The 20,498-nt window shown below is 46.5% G+C and overlaps 1 protein-coding gene across 3 annotated transcripts; it reads right to left on the bottom strand.

The window, feature by feature from the left end:
• Positions 1-4,314: 4,314 nt before the first annotated feature.
• LOC144737163 (uncharacterized) lies at positions 4,315-17,064 on the bottom strand. Of its 3 annotated transcripts, none has more exons than XM_078619882.1 (5): positions 16,626-17,064; positions 15,880-16,056; positions 13,217-13,300; positions 12,378-12,512; positions 4,315-9,984 (listed from the first exon to the last, which is right to left on the bottom strand). In XM_078619882.1, exons 2-5 carry the CDS (start codon positions 15,983-15,985, stop codon positions 9,131-9,133), a joined length of 1,179 nt encoding a protein of 392 aa, XP_078476008.1. In that variant the 5' UTR covers positions 15,986-16,056; positions 16,626-17,064; the 3' UTR covers positions 4,315-9,130. The 3 variants fall into 3 exon arrangements, with proteins under 3 accessions (XP_078476008.1, XP_078476009.1, XP_078476010.1); XM_078619883.1 differs by having other exon boundaries at positions 16,652-17,064; XM_078619884.1 differs by having other exon boundaries at positions 16,938-17,064.
• Positions 17,065-20,498: the final 3,434 nt, after the last annotated feature.

Raw genomic sequence — 20,498 nt, 5'->3', positions numbered from 1 at the left:
GCAGATTCCAAAGAACACAGGATGAGATGTTACTATCCTTTGTGCAAGCACTTCCAAGAGTTCATGAACAGTGAGCCTGGTGAAATTTGGGGAGCGCATCGTCAGTAGGGAACCTTTGGATCCTAGGGTGTTTCGGCCTTTCATACTATACACCCTCCCCAAAGGCGGCCAGCGACAGGGTGATCAATCCTACGCTTGCGTCCCATTCTCAATTAGTCATAGGAGTTGCCTTGTTGTTGATAGCCAACATCCCATGGGACTATGCATGGCAGGGGCGTCCTCCTCCCTGAGTCAAGCATTGTTGACTGCATACCTCCTGGCCCTCTCACTTTGGGGCCCAGCTGGGGTCTTTCCTCTTCATCCAGAGCCACTGACTGCTGCCTTCTGCCGCCTCCGATACAGCTCTGATTGCCGAACGCTGGCTCTGGCCCTTAATTCCCAGGTCTCGAAGCAGTCTGGTTGTAGATGTTGCCACAAAACCTCTGCAGCCCACCTCCACTGGTCGGACTTCTGTGTTCCAGCCATGATGCCGTGCTTCGGCAGCTAGATCGGCATAGCGCAGATGTTTTTGCTCATAAGCCTCATCTACTGAGTCCTCCCAGGGTACTGTGAGCTCAATGATGAAGACCTTCTTGAGCGAACGGGACCAGAGCACCATGTCAGGTCTTAGGGTGGTGGTTGCGATCTCCGGAGGAAACACAAGTTGCCGGCCAATGTCAGCTAGCATTTTCCAGTCGCGGGCCAAGCGCAGCTGGTCTCGCTCTATTGGTGTAGAGCCGCTCTTCGGTGGTTTAGCCCCTTCGCGGACAAAGGTCGTCCATAAGGGGTGTGATGCTGCTGGGGGTGGTAGGGAGTTGGTGGCAGCTCGCTTGTCCTCCAGGGCGGACGCAAGGTTTTTAAGGACTTGGTTGTGACGCCAAGTGTAGCGTCCTTGGGTGAGGCTTGTTTTACACCCTGTGAGAATGTGCCTGAGGTTGGCTGGCATGGAACAGAGGGCACAGTCCGGATCTTCACCATACCATTGGTGAAGATTAACTGGTGTTGGAAGGACGTCATATGTTGCTCTGATGGAAAAGCTCAACCGCCTCGCTTCCATGGCCCACAGATCCTTCCAGCTGATCTTCCTCTTCTCCACACTGTCCCATCGAGTCCACTGTCCCTGTTTGGCAAGAGAGACTGCCTTGGCCCACCTTGCAGCCTCCTCCTGATGGCGTACTTCCTGCACTACCATCTTCCGCTGCTCTGGTGCAGTGGCCTTACTCCAAGCAGCACGGCTAGTTAGCCCAAGGCCTCCTCTCCCTTGCTGAACATGACCCACAATGTCAGCATGTCTGAGGGCTGCTGTTGCCTCCTGGACTGCTTTTCCTGGCCTCCATTTGCGCCCAGTTGCCAAGGTCGGCGCGTTGTTGCTCACCACTGGGTCTCGAGATTCATTCAGTGTCATCTGGAGCCTGGTTTTTGCACACTTGAATTCCTCGGTTAGACTGGTGAGGGGCAGCTTGGATTATACATATGTAATGCGGGCGTAAACGACCTCCCGGAAGTGACGTCATGGGGGGAGGAGTTACGTCACGTGGGGGAGAGGGTAAGGGTCTATAAGGGGGGTAACCGGAAGCAGTCGGGAGTGATCGGGGACTGGGAAAAGTGAGAGGCCACGCAGGGCGAAGGGTGAGAGAGAGTGGCGAGGTCGCCACACACCCGAGCCACGAGGATCGGCACCGTCGGCCAACGGTGACCGACCCCGGGGCAGGAGGAGCAGCGAGGAGGCTGCAGAGAGCAGCGGGTCTGCAAGGGAGGAGTCGGCAGCAGGGGTCTGCACGACGTGACAGCGGCGGGGCTGCTAGGAGGGAGTTTGGGCTACGTGAGCGACAGCAGCCTGGGGCTGCAGAGTGGAGAGTATATAGGGGAGTACCGTGAGGGAAAAGAGATCGAACCCAAATAAAGGACACAGGACAGAGAGAAGCGTCCGAGTCTTTTATTACACATATACACTGGATTACATACTTTAAGGACTTTTTTATGGTTGTGTTGTATCCTGTAATCAATGCTACAGTTAACCCCCTGAACATTAAAATGTACTGTTAAAGATTGTAAACGTGCCCATCTTTAGCCCTACATCTTTCTCTGTGTATGCGTGTGTATGTATGTGACTTGTATGTGTGTGCATGGGTAGCGGTAGTGTAGATGTTAGCGCTCTGCGCTACGAACCCAGCGACCCGAGTTCGATTCCCACACACGGCCAACAACAGTGACGATTATCTGAACCGGTCCTGGGCTTTTTCTAGGTCGACTCAGCCTCAAATGAGAACCTGGTGCGGTGTGTAAACATCGCCACTGGGGGAGACAAAGGCGGCCGGGCGTGGTGCTGGCCACCCACCCCCTCGTGTGCCGTGCCGGTCTTCATAGATGCTCGTTAACAGCACTTGCCCCAACAGTTCCGTTACAGGTTATACAGGGGATCTTTTGTCTTTTTTGTACGTCTGTATGTTGTTGAGTGTGACCATCTCACCCTCAGCCCTCGTGTTGACTGTATGTGGCTATCTGATGTGCCAATCTGTTGAGGAAGTACGAGGAGCGATACAGAGTCTGAGACCAGGAAAAGCGAATTGTTCAGGGAGGGTGGCGTCTGTGTGCAGACTGCCCGATATGATATCATCGCAATTGTCTGCATCACAGCAGTGACGTGCGGTGAGGTCAATGGCTGGCGAGGCACTGGCTCGTGTCAGAGCCACATTCACACACTGAGGGGGGCATGGCCTCACTGAGGGGGCGTGTCCTCACTGAGGGGGACGTGTTAGACACGCAGTGGCTCTCATCAACCTTGTTTGGCGACTACAGTGATCCCTCGTTTATCGCGGTTAATGGGGACCGGAACCCCTCGTGATAGGTGAAAATCCGCGAAGTAGGATTGGCCCCCTAGGAATTTCCGTATATGTGTGTGTGGGTACCAGAATGTTTAAAATATGTATATTTATACTTTATATATATTTTACTTAAATCTATTTAATTATAAAACCTTAATATTATACATTCACTCTCTCTCTCTCATACGATACGTATTATGGTATTCTACACTCACCAATGACAGTAGTATCTTGAGACTTGACTCCAGTAATGACGACGACGACGATGACAGACCTGTGCAGTTCGATGGATGTGATGATGAATGATGCTGATGATGATGGTGTTACTGCACAGGAATAATGAGGCCTTTAAATCAGTTCGAAAAATCCGCAATGCACTGAGGCCGCGAAACTTGAACCGCGAAGTGGCGAGGGATTACTGTATTCTACCCCCCGTGTTGAATTTAGTTTTAACCCAGTGTACCGCCCCCACCGCCATGCCTGGCCCTACACGGTTCTGAGGAATAAATGTGTAGTGTCAGTGATTATTTTTATTTAGAACCTCACGGTCTCATCCACACTCTCTACGGTCGCTCAGCCTAGCCTGTACACAACACTAGCTGTCTGACACTGACGGCGCTGACTGAGACAGCCAACTACTTTTTCACAGCACAATATCGAGCGAAGACGGCAGCGACGACGGTGACGGGACGACAGCGCCGATGAGACGAATCCAATCCCAGAACCGGCCGCCTCGAGCTCCCGCTCTCGGCTCCTTTTATCCTCCCAGCATGGCCTAACTCCGCCCTGGCCACGCCTCCCTTCTCGAACCCACTAGCAGGTCCCAGGGGCTTCTAGATGGGGTCCTCCATGACCCTTGCCCCAGTGCCTCCGCCTTGCCAACACACCTCAGCACAAGCTCACTGGCGTGTGTACTATCTGTCCACACAGTTGCCGCTGCTGTCCAGCAGCCGGCGCTATTACACTACACATGTAACGAATAAAGAACATCAATATATATTTTTAACCAATTGTCCATTTTGTGAGGTATATCCTAACCGGCAAGTAACTGCAAGCGAATACAAAAACATTTCTACGTATGCCCCGCTTGCATGAGGTCATGTGTTCGCGCCCGTTACTCTTGTAAACCAACATTGTTTACGATCAATGCGTTTAGAAAGGTTTTTATATCATACTATGTTATACCATATGGATTAAAATGTTATCGTGGTTATATTGGCAGATTCATACAACATGATCATTCACCAATGACTCTTGCATAGGATATAATTTCACGACATTTATAAATCACCTCACATACCCCCAGGGATTTGCTTACCCACAGTTGAGAACCACTGCTCTATAATGTGTGCTATAACGACGACTCGAACACAGGTTCTTTGGGTAAGGCTCAGATGAGCGAAACTCTTTAATGTGTGTGTAGTCTTGTAAAATGACTCAGACTGACACGTTGTAACAGGTCACCTGCTTACACTTTATTAGCATATTCTTGCACCAGTTGTAGGCACTTCTATCACTGTCGCTATGGTCACTTCTGTTAACCAATTCCCACTCTTATCTACGCTACACCTCGCTAACCTGCACACAGCAGCTCTCGCTCAGCAGCTCTGCACTCAAGGCTCCGCAAACAGCAGCGCTCACACAGAGGCTTGCACACGGCAGTCCTCACACAGAGGCTTGCACACAGCAGCGCTCACACAGAGGCTTGCACACAGCAGCGCTCACACAGAGGCTTTCACACAGCAACACTCACACAGAGGCTTGCACCCAGCAGCGCTCATACAAAGGCTTGCACACAGCAGCGCTCCCGCAGCCTACGTTCCCTCAGACCCACTCACTCGTCCGACCCAGGCGGGGGGATCAACCATCACCCACCCCGCGACTCGTGAGGGTTGAGGTCCGTTCTCGGCAGCGGCGAGACATCTCTCTCTTTCACCCCGCAACACGAACTCTCGCTCCACTCTCAAACACGTCCTTATATCCCCCTCCCAATTGTCCAGCTCCTCCCTTGTGTTTCTTTAGGGCCAGACAAGCTGGCGCCTGTCAGGCCATCAATCACCCCTGAACTCACGTCTCCCTGGCAACACCTCCGGTGTCAGCGTGCAACCCCGGGCCGACCCGGTCTGCACCTGCTTCTCTCCCAAATTAGGTGGCGGTTTGCCCGTGCAACGCTATGTTGCACATGCGCACGTGTTTTTCCTCGGTTGCCCTCGGCCAACAGTGTGCACCACATATTCCACCACACTACATGTGTACAAAATATATCAGTTGAATTATATTATAAGCGTATTCGTGAGTAAAATCTTCAAATTAATACACGACAGCATTCGTATAGACTCAATATGATACCTGCATCGGGAGCTCATCTCAAACACAACTTACCTGGCCAACACCAGAACATAACTGAGAACCAGTTTAACACGCAGTATTGCTTTCGCGACCAATATTTTTCATAATCAAGGGGCTTTTTTTTGGGTTAGATCGTGTAAATATGTGTCGTTAACCCGCCACCACCCGACACAGTCAATTAGTAAGGTTTGTCATGTAAACAAAACGTGCCCACTAGTTACTACTTTAGCCCACCGGTGTGTTGGAAATTAAACTATCCAGCGGTTTCCGATGGGTACGTCTTTAAATATAAGAAGTTGAATCGTCAACAAATGAGGACCATTGTTCTTTCTTTTATTGTGTTTGAGATGTTTCTGATTCAAACGGTTTCGAAAAAAAAAATATGCATTGTATGATATTCAAACCTGAATAATTCGAAAACGGTATGGATGCCATAGGTGTGGCTCGTTTTATCACCTTGAATAGGCGGTCCAAGATGATGTGTTGTGCCCCCACTGCCAACGCGGTATCTCCACGTTACTCTTGTTTTATTTTTTGACTCTATGTCTATCCAGCGCTGGGATCGGCAACCCTTTCAAAGAAGGAGAACAGTTTATTTAGTTTTGGTCTTTGATCAAAATAGTTGAGCTGCATCACACGCACAGCTGCTGCGTGTACACAAACACAGCCGCTGGTATACAGCAGGCGACACCAACACCAACACATTCTGACTCAAACAAAATAGGTGATGCGTTATTCTTCAACAATAACAGTTTGTGACTCTTGTACATTTTGTCGTCTCCAAGACATCCCATAGTGACCCCATTCCCTGCCATATTTAATACATTATATTAATGTTAAACTATGCTTAAGATTTAAAGAAAAAAAAATAGGCTGCCCGCAAAGGGGGCAGTCAAAGAGCTGGAAGGGGGCAGCCAAAGAGCCACAACGGGGGCAGTCAAAGAGCTGCAAGGGGGCAGCCAAAGATCCCCAAGGGGGCAGCCAAAGAGCCACAAGGGGGAAGTCAAAGAGTCACAAGGTAGCAGCCAAAGAGCCCCAAGGGGGAAGTCAAAGAGCCGCAAAGGGGCAGCCAAAGAGCCACAAGGGGGGCAGTCAAAAAGCTGCAAGGGGGCAGCCAAAGAGCCCCAAGGGGGCAGTCAAAAAGCTGCAAGGGGGCAGCCAAAGAGCCACAAGGGGGAAATCAAAGAGCCACAAGGGAGGCAGTCAAAGAGCCACAAGGGGGGAAGCCAAAGAGCCACAAGGGGGCAGTCAAAGAGTCACAAGGGAGCAGCCAAAGAGCCCCAAGGGGGAAGTCAAAGAGCCACAAGGGGAGCAGCCAAAGAGCCACAAGGGGGGCAAAGAGCCACAAGGGGGCAGTCAAAGAACTGCAAGGGGGCAGTCAAAGAGCCACAAGGGGGCAGTCAAAGAGCCGCAAGGGGGGCAGCCAATGAGCCACAAGGGGGCAGTCAAAGAGCCACAAGGGGGCAGTCAAAGAGCCACAAGGGGGGCAGCTAAAGAGCCACAAGGGGGCAGTCAAAGAGCCACAAGGGGGCAGTCAAAGAACTGCAAGGGGGCAGTCAAAGAGCCACAAGGGGGCAGTCAAAGAGCCGCAAGGGGGGCAGCCAAAGAGCCACAAGGGGGCAGTCAAAGAGCCACAAGGGGGCAGTCAAAGAGCCGCAAGGGGGGCAGCCAAAGAGCCACAAGGGGGCAGTCAAAGATCCACAAGGGGGCAGTCAAAGAGCCACAAGGGAGCAGCCAAAGAGCCACAAGGGGGCAGTCAAAGAGCCACAAGGGGGCAGTCAAAGAACTGCAAGGGGGCAGCCAAAGAGCTGCAAGGGGGCAGTCAAAGAGCCGCAAGGGGGGCAGCCAAAGAGCCGGAAGGGGGGCAGCCGACAAGCCACCACATGCGGCTCCAGAGCCTCAAGTTTCCAATCCGTGACCTAGCAATATCTAGACTATTTAGTTTTCATTATTATTATGCTTGTTTACATAGGAAAGCCTTAGAGTCTCAAGACTCTTTGACAGTAGAGTCCAGCCAAAGTGTAAGCAGTTGGGAGTGATGTTGCTTCTGCTATGACAGGAAACCAGAGAAATCCGGAGGAAACCCATACAGAACAAGGGGAGAAACACAAACTCTACGGAGAAAGATGCTAGCTAGGTCGGGAATCAAACTAGGACCTTGTTGCCAAGTGTTACCACCGCCACCCTGCCATCCAAATATCTATTCGAGGTCAAGTCAATGACGTTCCGCTTTCAGAAGTTGAAAGCAGAATTACAGAGTGGGTTGATTTGGTTGCGGGCAGTTTTAAATCCAGTGGCTGGGCAGTGTGGCTGCCCTCTCAGGAACCCTGCTCTTGTTTTTCTGGGTGCCTGGCATACGATCTAACCAAAACAACCTTTATTATGGATAATATTGGTCGCAAAAACGTGTTAAGCTGGCATCGGGATGGCTGCAATGACTGGTCTGTTGTTTCCTGGGGTTACGAGCTGGCTGAACCACTTTGGGGCGCCACAGTAAGCGAGATGTGAACTACCTCGCCTGGTATGTTGCTGTATATTAGGAGTTGTGTGCATCTCTCCACATTTAAAATCACTTGTGTTTAGAATATTTGGCTGTTATACATTTCCACGTGATGAGCCAGTTCGCTGAGCTATTATCTGTGGCCAGCTGGCTTCTGAAAAAGAGTGCCATAGCTCAGTGGGCCTTATCTGGTAAAATTAAAAAGTTTGTAATAGAGTAGCCCTGTACATGAGGAGTGGAGGGTACAGGTGTTGCTAACCCGAGGTAGTAGGATATAATAGTCTTAACATTAAAACGGACTTATTAAATTGATATTAAAAAGATTCTATCATAATATAATTTGTGTTTAAATAGCATTTAATTAGATTGGTTAGGACAGGGTATATGCAATTATAACTTTAGTTAGATGAGCAGAGCAACACATGGGTTCGGCCACTTGGCAGCCATCTTGACGGCTGGCTTTTTAGATTCATTGAAGCTTTTTGCTCGATGAACACTGCACGTGAATGCAATATACTCGTTCATGGTAAAAAAAAACATTACAATGTTTGACCATACAAAAAAAATATACAGTTAATTACCCTCCTCACAACTAGCGTGGTGAAGTATGGTTAAACTCCCAAGCATAACACACGGCCTGGGGAAGGCCTTATTCCAGCAGTAGATTGACAATGAACCACGTTCTTCTTTTAAGGATCAATCATTTGGTCCTAAATACTTCTGATATGGAGACACTTGATGTACGCATCAAATAATTCGCGACGGAATAATTTTCAATGTTACATGCTTTAAAGATGTTTTTCTCCGTACCACCATGTTATCTATATAGCCTGACCACTATCGACTTAAGACGTGTTTCCCAATTCGTAACAGGTCAACTCTTGATTGTCTGGGGTTAACGGCGGTCAGAGGACAATCCGGAAAAAACGAATGTAAATTATGATATGCAAATCGTAATTGCGAAATCACACAAAATGTTAATGAAGTAGTAATATTTGGCATTAACATTTGTATTGTTTCTTAATCAGTTTATCTGCATAAATATTGTGCGGTCACGTGGGCAGTGAATAATAGGCCCGCGACGAGTTGCGGAGTGGCTCGTAAAACCAACGCACTTATAATGTGTAAATGTGCGACTCGGATAATGCACCCTTTGATAATTGAGAGTTACCAGCGCATAGGGCCATCCATGGGGGTGGGGGGCCCCCAAAGCGCAGGGCCTGGGGCAGTTGCCCCGATTCGCCATTCATCCTAGGTACGGCTCTGCACATGCCTCTCAAGGGAATCAATCATTCCATTCTAATTACGTATAGTTAACAGGACACAGTTGGACAACGATTAGCACGGTTGGCTACACACGGTGCAAAAGAAGTTCCACATACGTAAATACATACATCAATGGAGACAGAACTCGGACTCAAGGTTTGCACCCCGGAGTATGCGTTATTGCGTGACTCTTTAAAGTGTAGATCCGCGTAAAGCCCTTCCCGCACTCCTTGCAAACGTGCAGCTTCTCGCCGGTGTGCGCTCTCGTGTGCCTCTCCAAGTCGGAACGCTTTGCGAAGCCCTTCTCACACTCCTTGCACACGTGCGGCCACTCGCCCGTGTGCGTCCTTGCATGCCTTTCCAGGTCGGAGCGCTGTGCGAAGCCCTTCCCGCACTCCTTGCACACATGCGGCTTCTCTCCCGTGTGCGTCCTCGCGTGCCTCTCTAGGTCGGACCGCTGCGCGAAGCCCTTCCCGCACGCCTTGCACAGGTGCGGCCACTGACCCGTGTGCATGACAGAATGCACCCTCAAACACTCGCGCCACGTGAACCCCTTCCCGCAATCTTTGCACACGTACGGCAACTCACCAGCGTGCGTTTTTGCGTGTTTCCCCAGATTGGAACGGTGCGCAAAGCCCTTCCCGCATTCTTTGCACACGTGCGGCTTCTCACCCCTGTGCAGTCTCAAGTGCGTCTCCAGACTGGCGTGCGTTGAGAATCCCTTCCCACACTCCGTGCACACGTGTGGTCGCCCTCCGCTGTGCGTTCTGGAATGCGTGTTTAAATTAGAACGCGTTGAGAACGCCTTGCCACACTCTTTGCACGTGTGCCTCCTCCCGCCGGCGGCGACGGTCGCCACACGCGGCGCGCCGCCTTCAAGTGACTTCCCGCATCGCCTGCAGGTTCGTGAGCTCGGTCCGCTGCATCTCGCTTTGTCCGTTTTCGCTCCGGAGGAACCGCCCTTCCCGCACGTCTTGCACAGAAGCCCCCTTCTTTCTGATTCATCTGCCACGCATTTATAAAAAAATATATATAAAATGCAAATGCGAGATTCGATTAACCGCTGAAAAAACTTTGTTGACGCCGGATGTCGTAACACGTATCGACTCGGTTATGAGAAAACGTCTAAAAATAAATGGACAAACAGTGCTACGATGTGACAATACATTCTTGTACACTGGCCTCAGAAGTAGTTCCGTGGCATCATCCTCGACCATTTTCTAAATGTGATTAATGATAAAAATAAATGTCAATTATAAAAGCGCTTTCTGCAAAGTACTCAAGGCACTATACACCACAATAAATCAACGAGTGCTCAAGGGAAGGAAAAACGAAGAAGTATTGGAGACAACTGAGAGAGCTGAAAGCAAGAGGCAATAAATGCACTTTGAGGAGGTAGCAAGATGTTATCTCCCTCGTCTGGTATTCAGGAGGTCGTGGGTTTGATCCCGACCTTGACGCCTGCTGCTGTATATTTGGAGTTTGCATATCTCTCTCCCTGTGGTCGCATGTTTTTTTTTCCGGGTTCCCCCGGTTTTTCCATCAACATTTAAAATCAATATGCATTTAGAATATTTGGCTGCTATAAATTTCGATAAGCCACTTTGTTGTGGGCCTTACCTAGTAAAAAAAATAGCATAGTACAGTCTGTTCTCCTATAACGCGTGTTTTCAATACGCGAATTGGATATAACATGATGAATGTATTAAGGAACACATTTCTATAAGGCAGAAGTGAAATGGATATAACGCGATAGAGTGAACGGAACTACGTCGCGCGAGTAGGAATAAGCGGTCGCACGGCTGCCTCGGTGTAGCATCGCACAAGGCAGGATCCTGCTGGATGCTTCCAGATTCTAACCACGGCACCTTAGTCTTTGTTCAGCCTGCGTTACGCATCTCGCGCGTTAACGCGGACTGTGCTTTACCCCCTATATTCTATATTATTTATTATAACGCGATTTTTCATAACGTGGTGTTCTTCAGGAACGCAACTACCGCGTTATAGGTAGAACAGACTGTATGTGTAGTATAAAACCACATCGCTGTTATCTCCGGAATTGTGACGACGCTGGGAAAAACGCTCGATGGACAAGGAGCAGCAACAACAGAGGGTACGGTCACCCAATGGGGAGGAGGAGCTGTGTTCGAGGAACACATAGCCGCGAGAATGCCGGGGTTGTCCACTTTTGTGAGAGAACCGTTCACATTACAAGGGGAAATCTTAAATTCAACTCTGAACTTCATAGGAAGCAAGTGAAGAGAGGCCAACACCGGACGGATTTCTTCACATGTCGGAGATTCTTGATAAGATTCTGGTAGCCGAGTTCTGGACATGATATGAAATAATTGCTGGGAGAGTTTCATAAGCACATTGCCTCCATCCACGATACAATAGACCGTCGATTATCCACGTGCGGTTTATCCGATTTGCAGATTAACCGCACACCTGAGATAATGACTTAAATTAATAACTCACCGATTTTTTCTTGAGCCCAAATTAATAATCTAATAAGTAATATAAAAAATGTTTTTAAACATGCTTTAATTAAATGTACCGTACTAGAAATGGAAGAATTCCACGACTCCAGAAAGTGGCCCCGAAGCTTGCCATAACATAAGGGACCGTGGTGATTTACAGCCAACGTCAGTTGAGCGTGGACAATTAGACCCAAGCCGAAACATAACATATAAAAAAGAATGTTTAAAAATATTTTTATTTTTATTTTTAATGATAGAATATAGTATTGTCATCAGTATGACATAAGTATATCAAGTTTCCAGTCGATACCACATTGGGAAGTGGGTAAAAATTGAGTTACAAGATTTGAGGATACAACAACAGTTAATAAAAAGCGTGTAAAAACAGTTATACCTTGTTATTCTTGGAAATGTTTATTATAAGTCATGCGGTGCTTAAACCAAACAATTATGTTGCTAAGGTTAATCCGAATCCACGTGATCACCCCTACAGTACAGTAGCTGCAATATCTTTAAAATAGTGGGCGGAGTTTGATTGATGTTGATTGGTGTGGCTCTACTATCATCCACTTAGTGCGCCGACTCTTTCTGCGCAGGAGCAGGAAAGTGTTATCACTAAGCAAGCGCATCGATCGGTTGCTAAGTGAGTGTTTTTACATGGACTTTTGTAATAAAACAGGATAAATATATAATTTGTATCTATATTCATGGTTTTTGGCATAGAGATCCGTGGTAAATTGTTATATTTTTAAATTATCCACTATTCTGAATGATCCGTGGCGGTCCTCCCCGTCATTAGTGTGGATAATCGAGAGCCTACTGTATAACCCCCATTATTAGCACAACTGGAATATAATCTGTGATGAAGCAAGGCAAGTTTTGCCTTTTTCTCTGCGATGCGATCCAAAGCAAACTCACCATCACATACGTCCCCGTCCGATAACTCCACCTCGATGAAGTTTTGATCTGGATTGTCGGCATGCCCATGGGAATCCCCCGTTTCCTCCGGTCTCTCACTGGCATCTTCAACTTGAAAGGAATTTGGATCCGTAACTGCAATTTATAAAAAAAAAAAACATTGTTTTTACAGCATTGTCTTTCATATGTGGACGGTCTCGTACTTTCAAAAAAGGCAGTTAAAAAGGTCAGCCCATTACCCCGAGCACCGTGAGAATGATAGAACGTTGCGTTTGGTTATGCCCTTTGAGTCTTAAGTGTTGAAAGTCACTGAATCGGAAGTAATACATTTCCAGCAAAGTAAACTTACACCACCACAGGTGCTATTTTGATAGCCAAATGTAAGAAGAATCCCTCATCTCCTCTGATCTTTCACTGGCTTTTTCAACTTGAAACGTATTTTGGATTAGGAACTGCACAATTATATATTACAAATAAAATCCACTTATTGTATTACCTACACAGGGAAGTCTGATACACATATATAAAACAAGGTGGTTACAAAAGGTCAGCTCATTATCTGACCACTAATGCATATCAATATTGCCCGAGTTGAGCTGTGTGAGGCCTGGGTGTTAAAATGCAATCAATTATTATAAATAATTCAATAAAATGCATAGGATACTGGACATCTGTGAAAAAGGGCTTCATAGCTCATCGGATTTCTCCAATATAAATGTTCTGATTCTGATGATATAAAGCCGTTTCCTCCTTATACTTATAATTTTTTATATCCCGCCTTATTTCGGTTCTTTGATTCTTGTTTATCGCCCCACCTTCCTATACGACAGGGCTCTTACCATCTTCCTCGACTTCCGTTTTCACGATAATCCTCAGTATCTCAGTGCCCAGACTCTCTTCATCTTCTTGCTTCACAACTATCCCTGCACACGTACGTTCACAAACAACTGTTACTGACAATAGTTTCTGATTCTGGCAGACAGAGGTGTCTGGATGTATGTATAATGCAAGATTGGATATAACACAATGTATGTATTATCGGGAACACATTTTTTATAACGCGGATGTGAATTGGAAACAAGACGATTGAGTGAACAGAACTACGTCACCCGAGTAGGAATAAGCAGTTGTATGGGTGCCTCGGCATAGCATCACACAAGGCGGGATGCTGCTGGATGCTTCTAGATGCTACCCACGCGCCTCTGTCTTTGTTCAACCTGCGTTACGCATCTCACGTCTTATCGCGGACTTTGCTTTGCTCCTATATTATAACGCAATTTTTTCATAATGCAGTGTTCTTCAGGAAAGCAACTATTGTATTATAGAACAGACTATAAGTTTGTTGAACTTCTTCCGCACAGTATGAAGCCAACTGTGCTAATCGGAGGTGTGGGAGAAGGGCAGCAAACTAAACACAAAAAGCAGTCCTAAAGAAATGCGTTTTAAATGTAATGATTTAAAAGTGCATAGCTCCAGAGGCTTTCTAATATCAAAAGAGCGCTCCAGATGGTCGCAAAAGCGCATCTGAAAGGGCGCAATTCAGGTGCACATGAACTCACACCCCTACATTCCTGGATGTCTCATCTGTGTTTCAGCAGCCTACGATGAAAAAACTCAGTTGTCAAAAGCAGCAGGTTGATGGTCTCAGCCCAGCCACCAATGAACACGCGTAAATCATTGTATAACATTTGAATTTAGATTTTATTTAGTGTAAACCATTGGTAAAAAGTTTGGTTGTATTTATATGCAATGAAACCTCTTTTTGGAGAACAACACTACAGTTCTCTGTGCTACGTTGTGGGCACGCTTGGCTCAGGCAAGTGATGCAAATGGCCACACCTTTGTGGCGTTACACACCGAGAACACAGCTGGACAATTAGGGGAAAAAAGCGACGCGAGCGAAGTCTTGTTCATTACGAGGTGAATTAACGTCCCCCCTCTCTCGTCTTTAAAACCAGGGTAAGGCCCCACTGAGCCGTATAGCTCTTTTTCAGAAGCCACGTGGTCATCAAAAATGATAGCTCAACCAAGGGGGCTTATTGTCATCACGTGGAAATTTATCACAGCTGGCAAATCACTCAAAACGTGTGATGTTGATTCTAAATGTGGAGGGGAAAAAACCGGAGGACACGGACAGAAAAATCCACGCAACCACGGGGAGAAAGACACGCTAACTCCAAATATACAGCAGGCGTCAGGGTCGGGATCGAACCCACGACCTCCTGCATACAAGGCGAGGTAGTTAACATCACCTAACCACCGCGACGCCCTTTCTGGAGCTCCTAAAAGTCAGCAGAGCCTCGCGTCATCACCTGAAGGAATGGCCACGGAAGATGACTCCACAGAACGATTTCAAGAGGAGCCTCCGCTTCGCCAGACCTCTCATAACTCAACACCAAATGACACTCCGTGCTTTGTGGTTCGCCGTGTTTAATCGGTGCTGCAATAACTGAGGTTTGATGATCACAATCACTGCCACCAAACTCCTTATTGACTGCCTCACCTTCATTCGACTCGACTATTGAAATTATTTCACGATCGGTCTACCATCCTATGCCTTCAAACCACTCCCAACAAATTCAAAACGTCGCTGCCCGTATGATCTTTAATCTTCCCTTCCATTCCCACAGATCGCCCCTCCTCGTTCAGCTCCACTGTCCTCCCCCCTTATTATCGTTGCCTTTTTAAATTCCTTGCCTTAGTTTATACATCTCTCCACGGCCGGGGCTCCTCTGACTTACCTCTCTTCTCGCATCTCACTTTATGTTCCTGCCCCGCTCCTCTGGCGTTCTAAATCTTCGCCGTCTCTTTCTGTTGCTCTTCCTCCACCTCATCAATGCTGCACAGTCCTCTTCGCTTGTTCCCTCTCCTAGTCCCCTCTTCCCTGGCATCAGCTGCCCCTGCACACCAATCATCACTCTCTCTCGCTTACCTTCGGCTCCTCTCTTAAACCCCACTCGTTCTCTCTTTCCCCACCCTTAATTCTGCCCTTGTTGTCCTCCCCACTTGCACTAACGCATACCGTGTCAACCCATAGGGTTTACCCCGTATTCATGAAGAGGGAAATGGAGTTTTCAGGTCCAAAGCGGTGTACAGCCGTTTCAACACGGGCAAAACTTAGTTTTGTCTGTTTGTGTTTCTCCCTTGTGGTGGGAATTTGTAGGATGAACGTTGACATTTATAAGGGCACGGGGTGACCAATAAGGTCTGAATTGATCTGTAATAAGGTAGGCGCTGACAAGGGGATGACAAGTAAGGGGTTGACAGGTAATGGGTTGACAGGCAAGGGGTTGACAGGTAAGGGGTTGACAGGTAAGGGGTTGACAAGTATGGGGTTGACAGGTAAGGGGTTGACATATAAGGGGTTAATTTTACATATATCCCATTCACTCATCTCGCCAACCACCTTGTACCACGGTTAGTTCACTGTGCAGCGCCTTAGTTAAGGCGCTATATAAAGCTATGATAAGATTACAGGAAAATACTTGCGAACGCATCTCACCGGCATCGGCATCTTCGTGTTTAACCGTCAAGTCGGGAAACATCTCGATGCTTGCGTTCTCTTCATTCACGGGTTTCATCGATGGCGATTTCACACACGAAGCCATCTGAACTATCACGGAGTTGTAACACGGCTCCTTGAATTAAGCGAGGTTATTATTGTTGTTGCTGTTAAGAGCTTTGGGGAGGGGAAGGAGGAGAAAAAAAACGATGGGAGGTAATTACAAAGTGCAGCAAGTGCTTTGGATTTTTTTTTTAAACGATGAGTGTTTTGACCTGCAGTGTTGTGTGTGGGTGAGTGAATGTTTGTGGGAAGCGGTGGTGCAGTCGTTAGCGCGCTACTCCCTACGAAGCTGGTCACATGAGTTCGATTCCCGCTCACGGCACAACACCAGTGACGATTATCTGAACCGGTCTTAGGCCTCCCCTAGGTCAACTCAGCCTCAAATGAGTACCTGGTTCGGTGTGTAAACATCGCCACCGGGGAGACAAAGGCGGCCGGGCGTGGCGCTGGCCACCCACCCCCTCGTGTGCCACAGTGAGTGGGTGAGTGTGTTGCGTGTGCTGTTGTGACCGGCGGTGCGGCGAGTCAATGGAAGTCGCTGTGATCTGCAGTACGTCCGTGCGTAGTGTATAGTAGTGGCTAGAGTAGTGTATAGTGTAGTGTTTAGTAGTGTATAGTGTAGTGTATGATATAGTGTATAATGTTGTGTATAGTAGCGTATCGTGTAGTGTATGTATGTTGACCTTCTTTTGCACCGCACATAGCCAACCGTGTGAATCGGAAGTGCCGGGGGACGGACGGGCAAGAAGTCGGGTGGTCGGACGACGGAGTGTGGGGACGACACGACCTCAATCGGTGAGCAGAGCTCACGGGGGTCGAAGCCAAGCCCACGGTAGCAGCGATAGAAGGGTGATGAGGAGGCGACTGACCAGCCGGTGAGCGAATCTCTCTGGCTATGTCTCTGTGCGTATCTCCGTGTCTCTCTGTCAGTGTCTCTCAGTGACTGCGTGTCTCTCACTGTCAGTGTCTCTCAGTGTCTCCGTTGTCTCTCTCACCCCGTCAGCTGTCTGTCTGTGTTGTCTATCCGTGTTGTCTCCACATGTCTCTTGCCCCACCCCACACACGTTGTTTGCCTTTCAAGCGACAAGATGCGACACAAGACAAGAAGCGTTCTGCTACAAGATGCGGCACAAGATGGGGTTAAGCCACGCGGTCATCGGCTTTCTCGACCAATATCCATAATAAGAGGGGGTTTTGTGTGGGTGTGTTTTGGGTTATAACGAGTACATATAAATGCGTCGTTAAACCCGCCACAGCCAATTAGTAAGGGGTTTGTCACGTAAACAAAACATGCCAAATTCGTTACTAGTTCAGCACACACCGATTGTGTGTTGGAGAGTAAAACTCATTTAGTTACTGTGCGTGAGATGTGAACAACAAATCTAAACACATTCGGCATTAAAAGTTAAAAACAAGCATACGGTGTATGAAATGGGACCTTTTTTGCCAGTATCAAAGTGTGTCAGACCAGGCGTTCTCAGGTCTGATACTGTTGAGACTGGGCCCTAAAGAAGGTTATCTCTGGTGTAGGCCAATTAGTTTCAAAGCCAATAGATTATAATCAGAGCATGTTTGTATGCATGTCTATTTGGTGTTTGAACATCTTAACACAACCTGTTTTTCATACGGCTTTTTTTTTGTTAGAGTGATCTAATGCGATCTAACCCAAACACCTTTGTTATGAATAATATTGGTCGCGAAAGTTTACGTGTTAAACTGACCACCTGTTTTATTGCCAAAATAAAGGGTAAAAATTCTTATTTAGTTTTCACACTGTATATAATGGGCGACGTTTCGTGCAATGGCTCTTCTGCATAGTGTAGAAGCGTGAAGTGAGACGGAGTTAAGGCTTTACAAAGTATCTCTGCGTTTAACTCACTCCCGCTAGTTTGTAAATATTTGTCGAATGCTACCAATATTCTGGCCATGACGCGCCCTGTTCAATCGAAGCCTATGATTAAGGGCTATTGAAACGTTGCCTCTCGCATTAAACTGCACTGTGTAAGAACATCACTTTTCCTGGCTGGATTCCCTGTTTGAATACTTGCCTTGCACGCGGCCAAGTGCTGGCGTCAATTTCTACGTGATGATGATAAGCCACATTCGTTGAACTGCTATCATTTCTGATATCCAGGTTGCTTATGAAAAAAAATAGCTACATAGCTTAGTGGGCCTTACCTGGTCAAATTAAAGGTTAAAATGGCAAAATAGATATGGAAAGTACTCGGTTAACGCGCGGTGTTCACACAGCACGTTTTCGCTATAACACAGTTCTTTTATTCAGGAACACGCCCGCTATAACGCGGATCGTACTCATAATGTGGAACCGGCTGGTTATAACGTGGGATGATTCAGTACAAAGCGGCGAAACCTCATTTCAGTTATTTGTCCCGCCATGGGATGACAGCAGGCCGATTTTATCGTGCAATTATCGTGCAAATGATCATTTTATTGAATGTATTCATGCCATGTAATATATAGCGTCTTCTTCTTGTCGTATGGCGGCTGATGTATTAGATGCAGAGTAACGACTTATATATTCTTTGGGTCTTTCGGTAAAGTCACGTAGATAGGTTTATATAAGCAACATGGAGCCACCATATAAACTGGACCTACCAAAAGCTGATATAAACTCTTGTTGCAGCAGCTCTTTCTACTACGTCAGCAGTTCTCCTGCTGTGTTTGTTTCACCTGATGATGGTTGCTTGTGTTGCGATCGAAACGTCGTGATTTATTAACTTTCTATCTACGTGACTTTACCGAAAGAACCAAAAAGTACAAGAACCATTGTTCTTTCTTTGACTGTTTTTTAGATATTTCGGATTCAATTGGGTTTGAATGAAAAGCTATGCATTTTACAATGTTCAAAACTGAATAATTCGAAAACTGTAAAAGATAGGAGCTTCCCCTCATAGAGTATGAAGTTAATTCATGTTTGTTCTTTCTCATACAAATTTATGTAATCTTTAAATTGAGCGGTTTCCAATGGGTACATCTTTAAATATAAGAAGTTGAATCACGTCGTCAATTTTTTTTTCTTTTTGCAGAAAAATACAATTTTTGGGAGTAGTAGTTAGTGTCTGATCATAGATAAAAATAAATAGTAAAAAAATCATATCAGGTTAATTATTATATTGATTGAAAGGTTTTGCCTGGTGAAGACAGGCTTTATGAACTAGTATAGGTATAAATTATGTTTAAGTTAAGAACATTGAGAAGCACAACTGACGATTTTGTTGTTGCTCATTGTACAGTTTCGTAAATTAAAACTCACAAAATAAATGATTGGATAAATCACTCAAATGTAGCACAACTGACGATTTCGATTTGTTACTCTTTCGATTTAGAACGAATACTAACGATCGACCGATCGATGCACGTGCTCAGTGATAGTAACACTTTCCTACTCCCGCGCAAAAGACTCAGCCCACTAAGTGGATGATAGCAGAGCCATGCCAATTCACATCAATCAAACTTTTCCCGCTGCTGTAAAGATATTGCAACTACAGGCAATCCTCAGTTTACATGATTTTGTGGTACGCAATTTTGGAATAACTCCTGCTTTGTATTTAGACCTTTTCTTGACATACGCCAGGGGTGTCCAAACTTTTTGCAAAGAGGGCCAAATTTGATAAAGTGAAGATGCCCGGGGGCCAATAGTTCCTTCCGACATTTTTACCACAAAAGTTACGAAAACACACACTGTTATAAAACAATTATCATTGTCACAATTACCTTTATTTTTCAAATGACAATGTAACCAAATATAAGCCACTCAGGCAGACGTGAACAACTCTAAAAACACAATTCTGCCTTTCATTCAGTCAGATAAGATTGAACAAACTGTATAGAATACCTTAAATTTCCATGAGTTAAATATATTTGCCTCATGAACGTTTTAAACAGGAGTTATAAGTAATTCAAAGTGGTCTGTTATCATTAAACTTTAAAACAAGTGAATTTTGCCCTTGTCTTTTACAAGATCTTTCAGAAAGCAAGAGTTTGTGTCACATCTACAGGTACATACCATCAACAGTTATAACCAAATCTTATTCAAGAGTTTAATAAAACAAGTGCCATAAGTCCAAGTGCATTAGTGTGCTTTAGGCTTTTTACTGTTAATAGTGACAGATGTTACCGTTCAAAACACTCAATTTCAGATTGATCAAGGAACAGATAACTTGCTGACACTAATGAGAAGGGTGATACTGAGATCTAGATTTCAGTAAAGAGACCAGGTCTGGCTTGAGGGCAGGGGTTGAGATGCGTTAAATGCCACGCAAGTGGGAGTCACTCATCCTTGACCTCAATCGGTTCTTGTTTAAGTTCATGACTGAGAATGTTTGCTCACACAAATATGTGGAGCCGAATAAGCTCAACATTTTCTTAGCGAATGACCGCATTTCTGGAAACCTGCTTTTGTCCAGCTGCCGGTAAAAGTTAACAAGAGCACACTGCTGGTGTTTCCCGCGGCACTCATCGTCAAACTGCAGCTCAATGAGCTCCAGCTGCAGCTGTGGAGGAGCATCATCAGGGTCCACGGAGAAGGGGGAAGA

Source organism: Lampetra planeri, chromosome 65, assembly GCF_965212315.1.
Source record: "Lampetra planeri chromosome 65, kcLamPlan1.2.h2, whole genome shotgun sequence".
Lineage (NCBI taxonomy): Eukaryota > Metazoa > Chordata > Hyperoartia > Petromyzontiformes > Petromyzontidae > Lampetra > Lampetra planeri.
This window is presented reverse-complemented; position numbering and strand designations above follow the sequence as displayed.

Excerpts from the sequence above, each read along its gene's own strand:
- LOC144737163 (XM_078619882.1), bottom strand. The coding sequence starts at position 15,985 with ATGGCTTCGTGTGTGAAATCGCCATCGATGAAACCCGTGAATGAAGAG. Across the intron at positions 13,301-15,879 it reads ACACGAAGATGCCGATGCCG|GGATAGTTGTGAAGCAAGAA; the intron begins GTGAGATGCGTT and ends GTACGTGTGCAG. Across the intron at positions 9,985-12,377 it reads GGACGGGGACGTATGTGATG|ATGAATCAGAAAGAAGGGGG; the intron begins GTGAGTTTGCTT and ends AATGCGTGGCAG.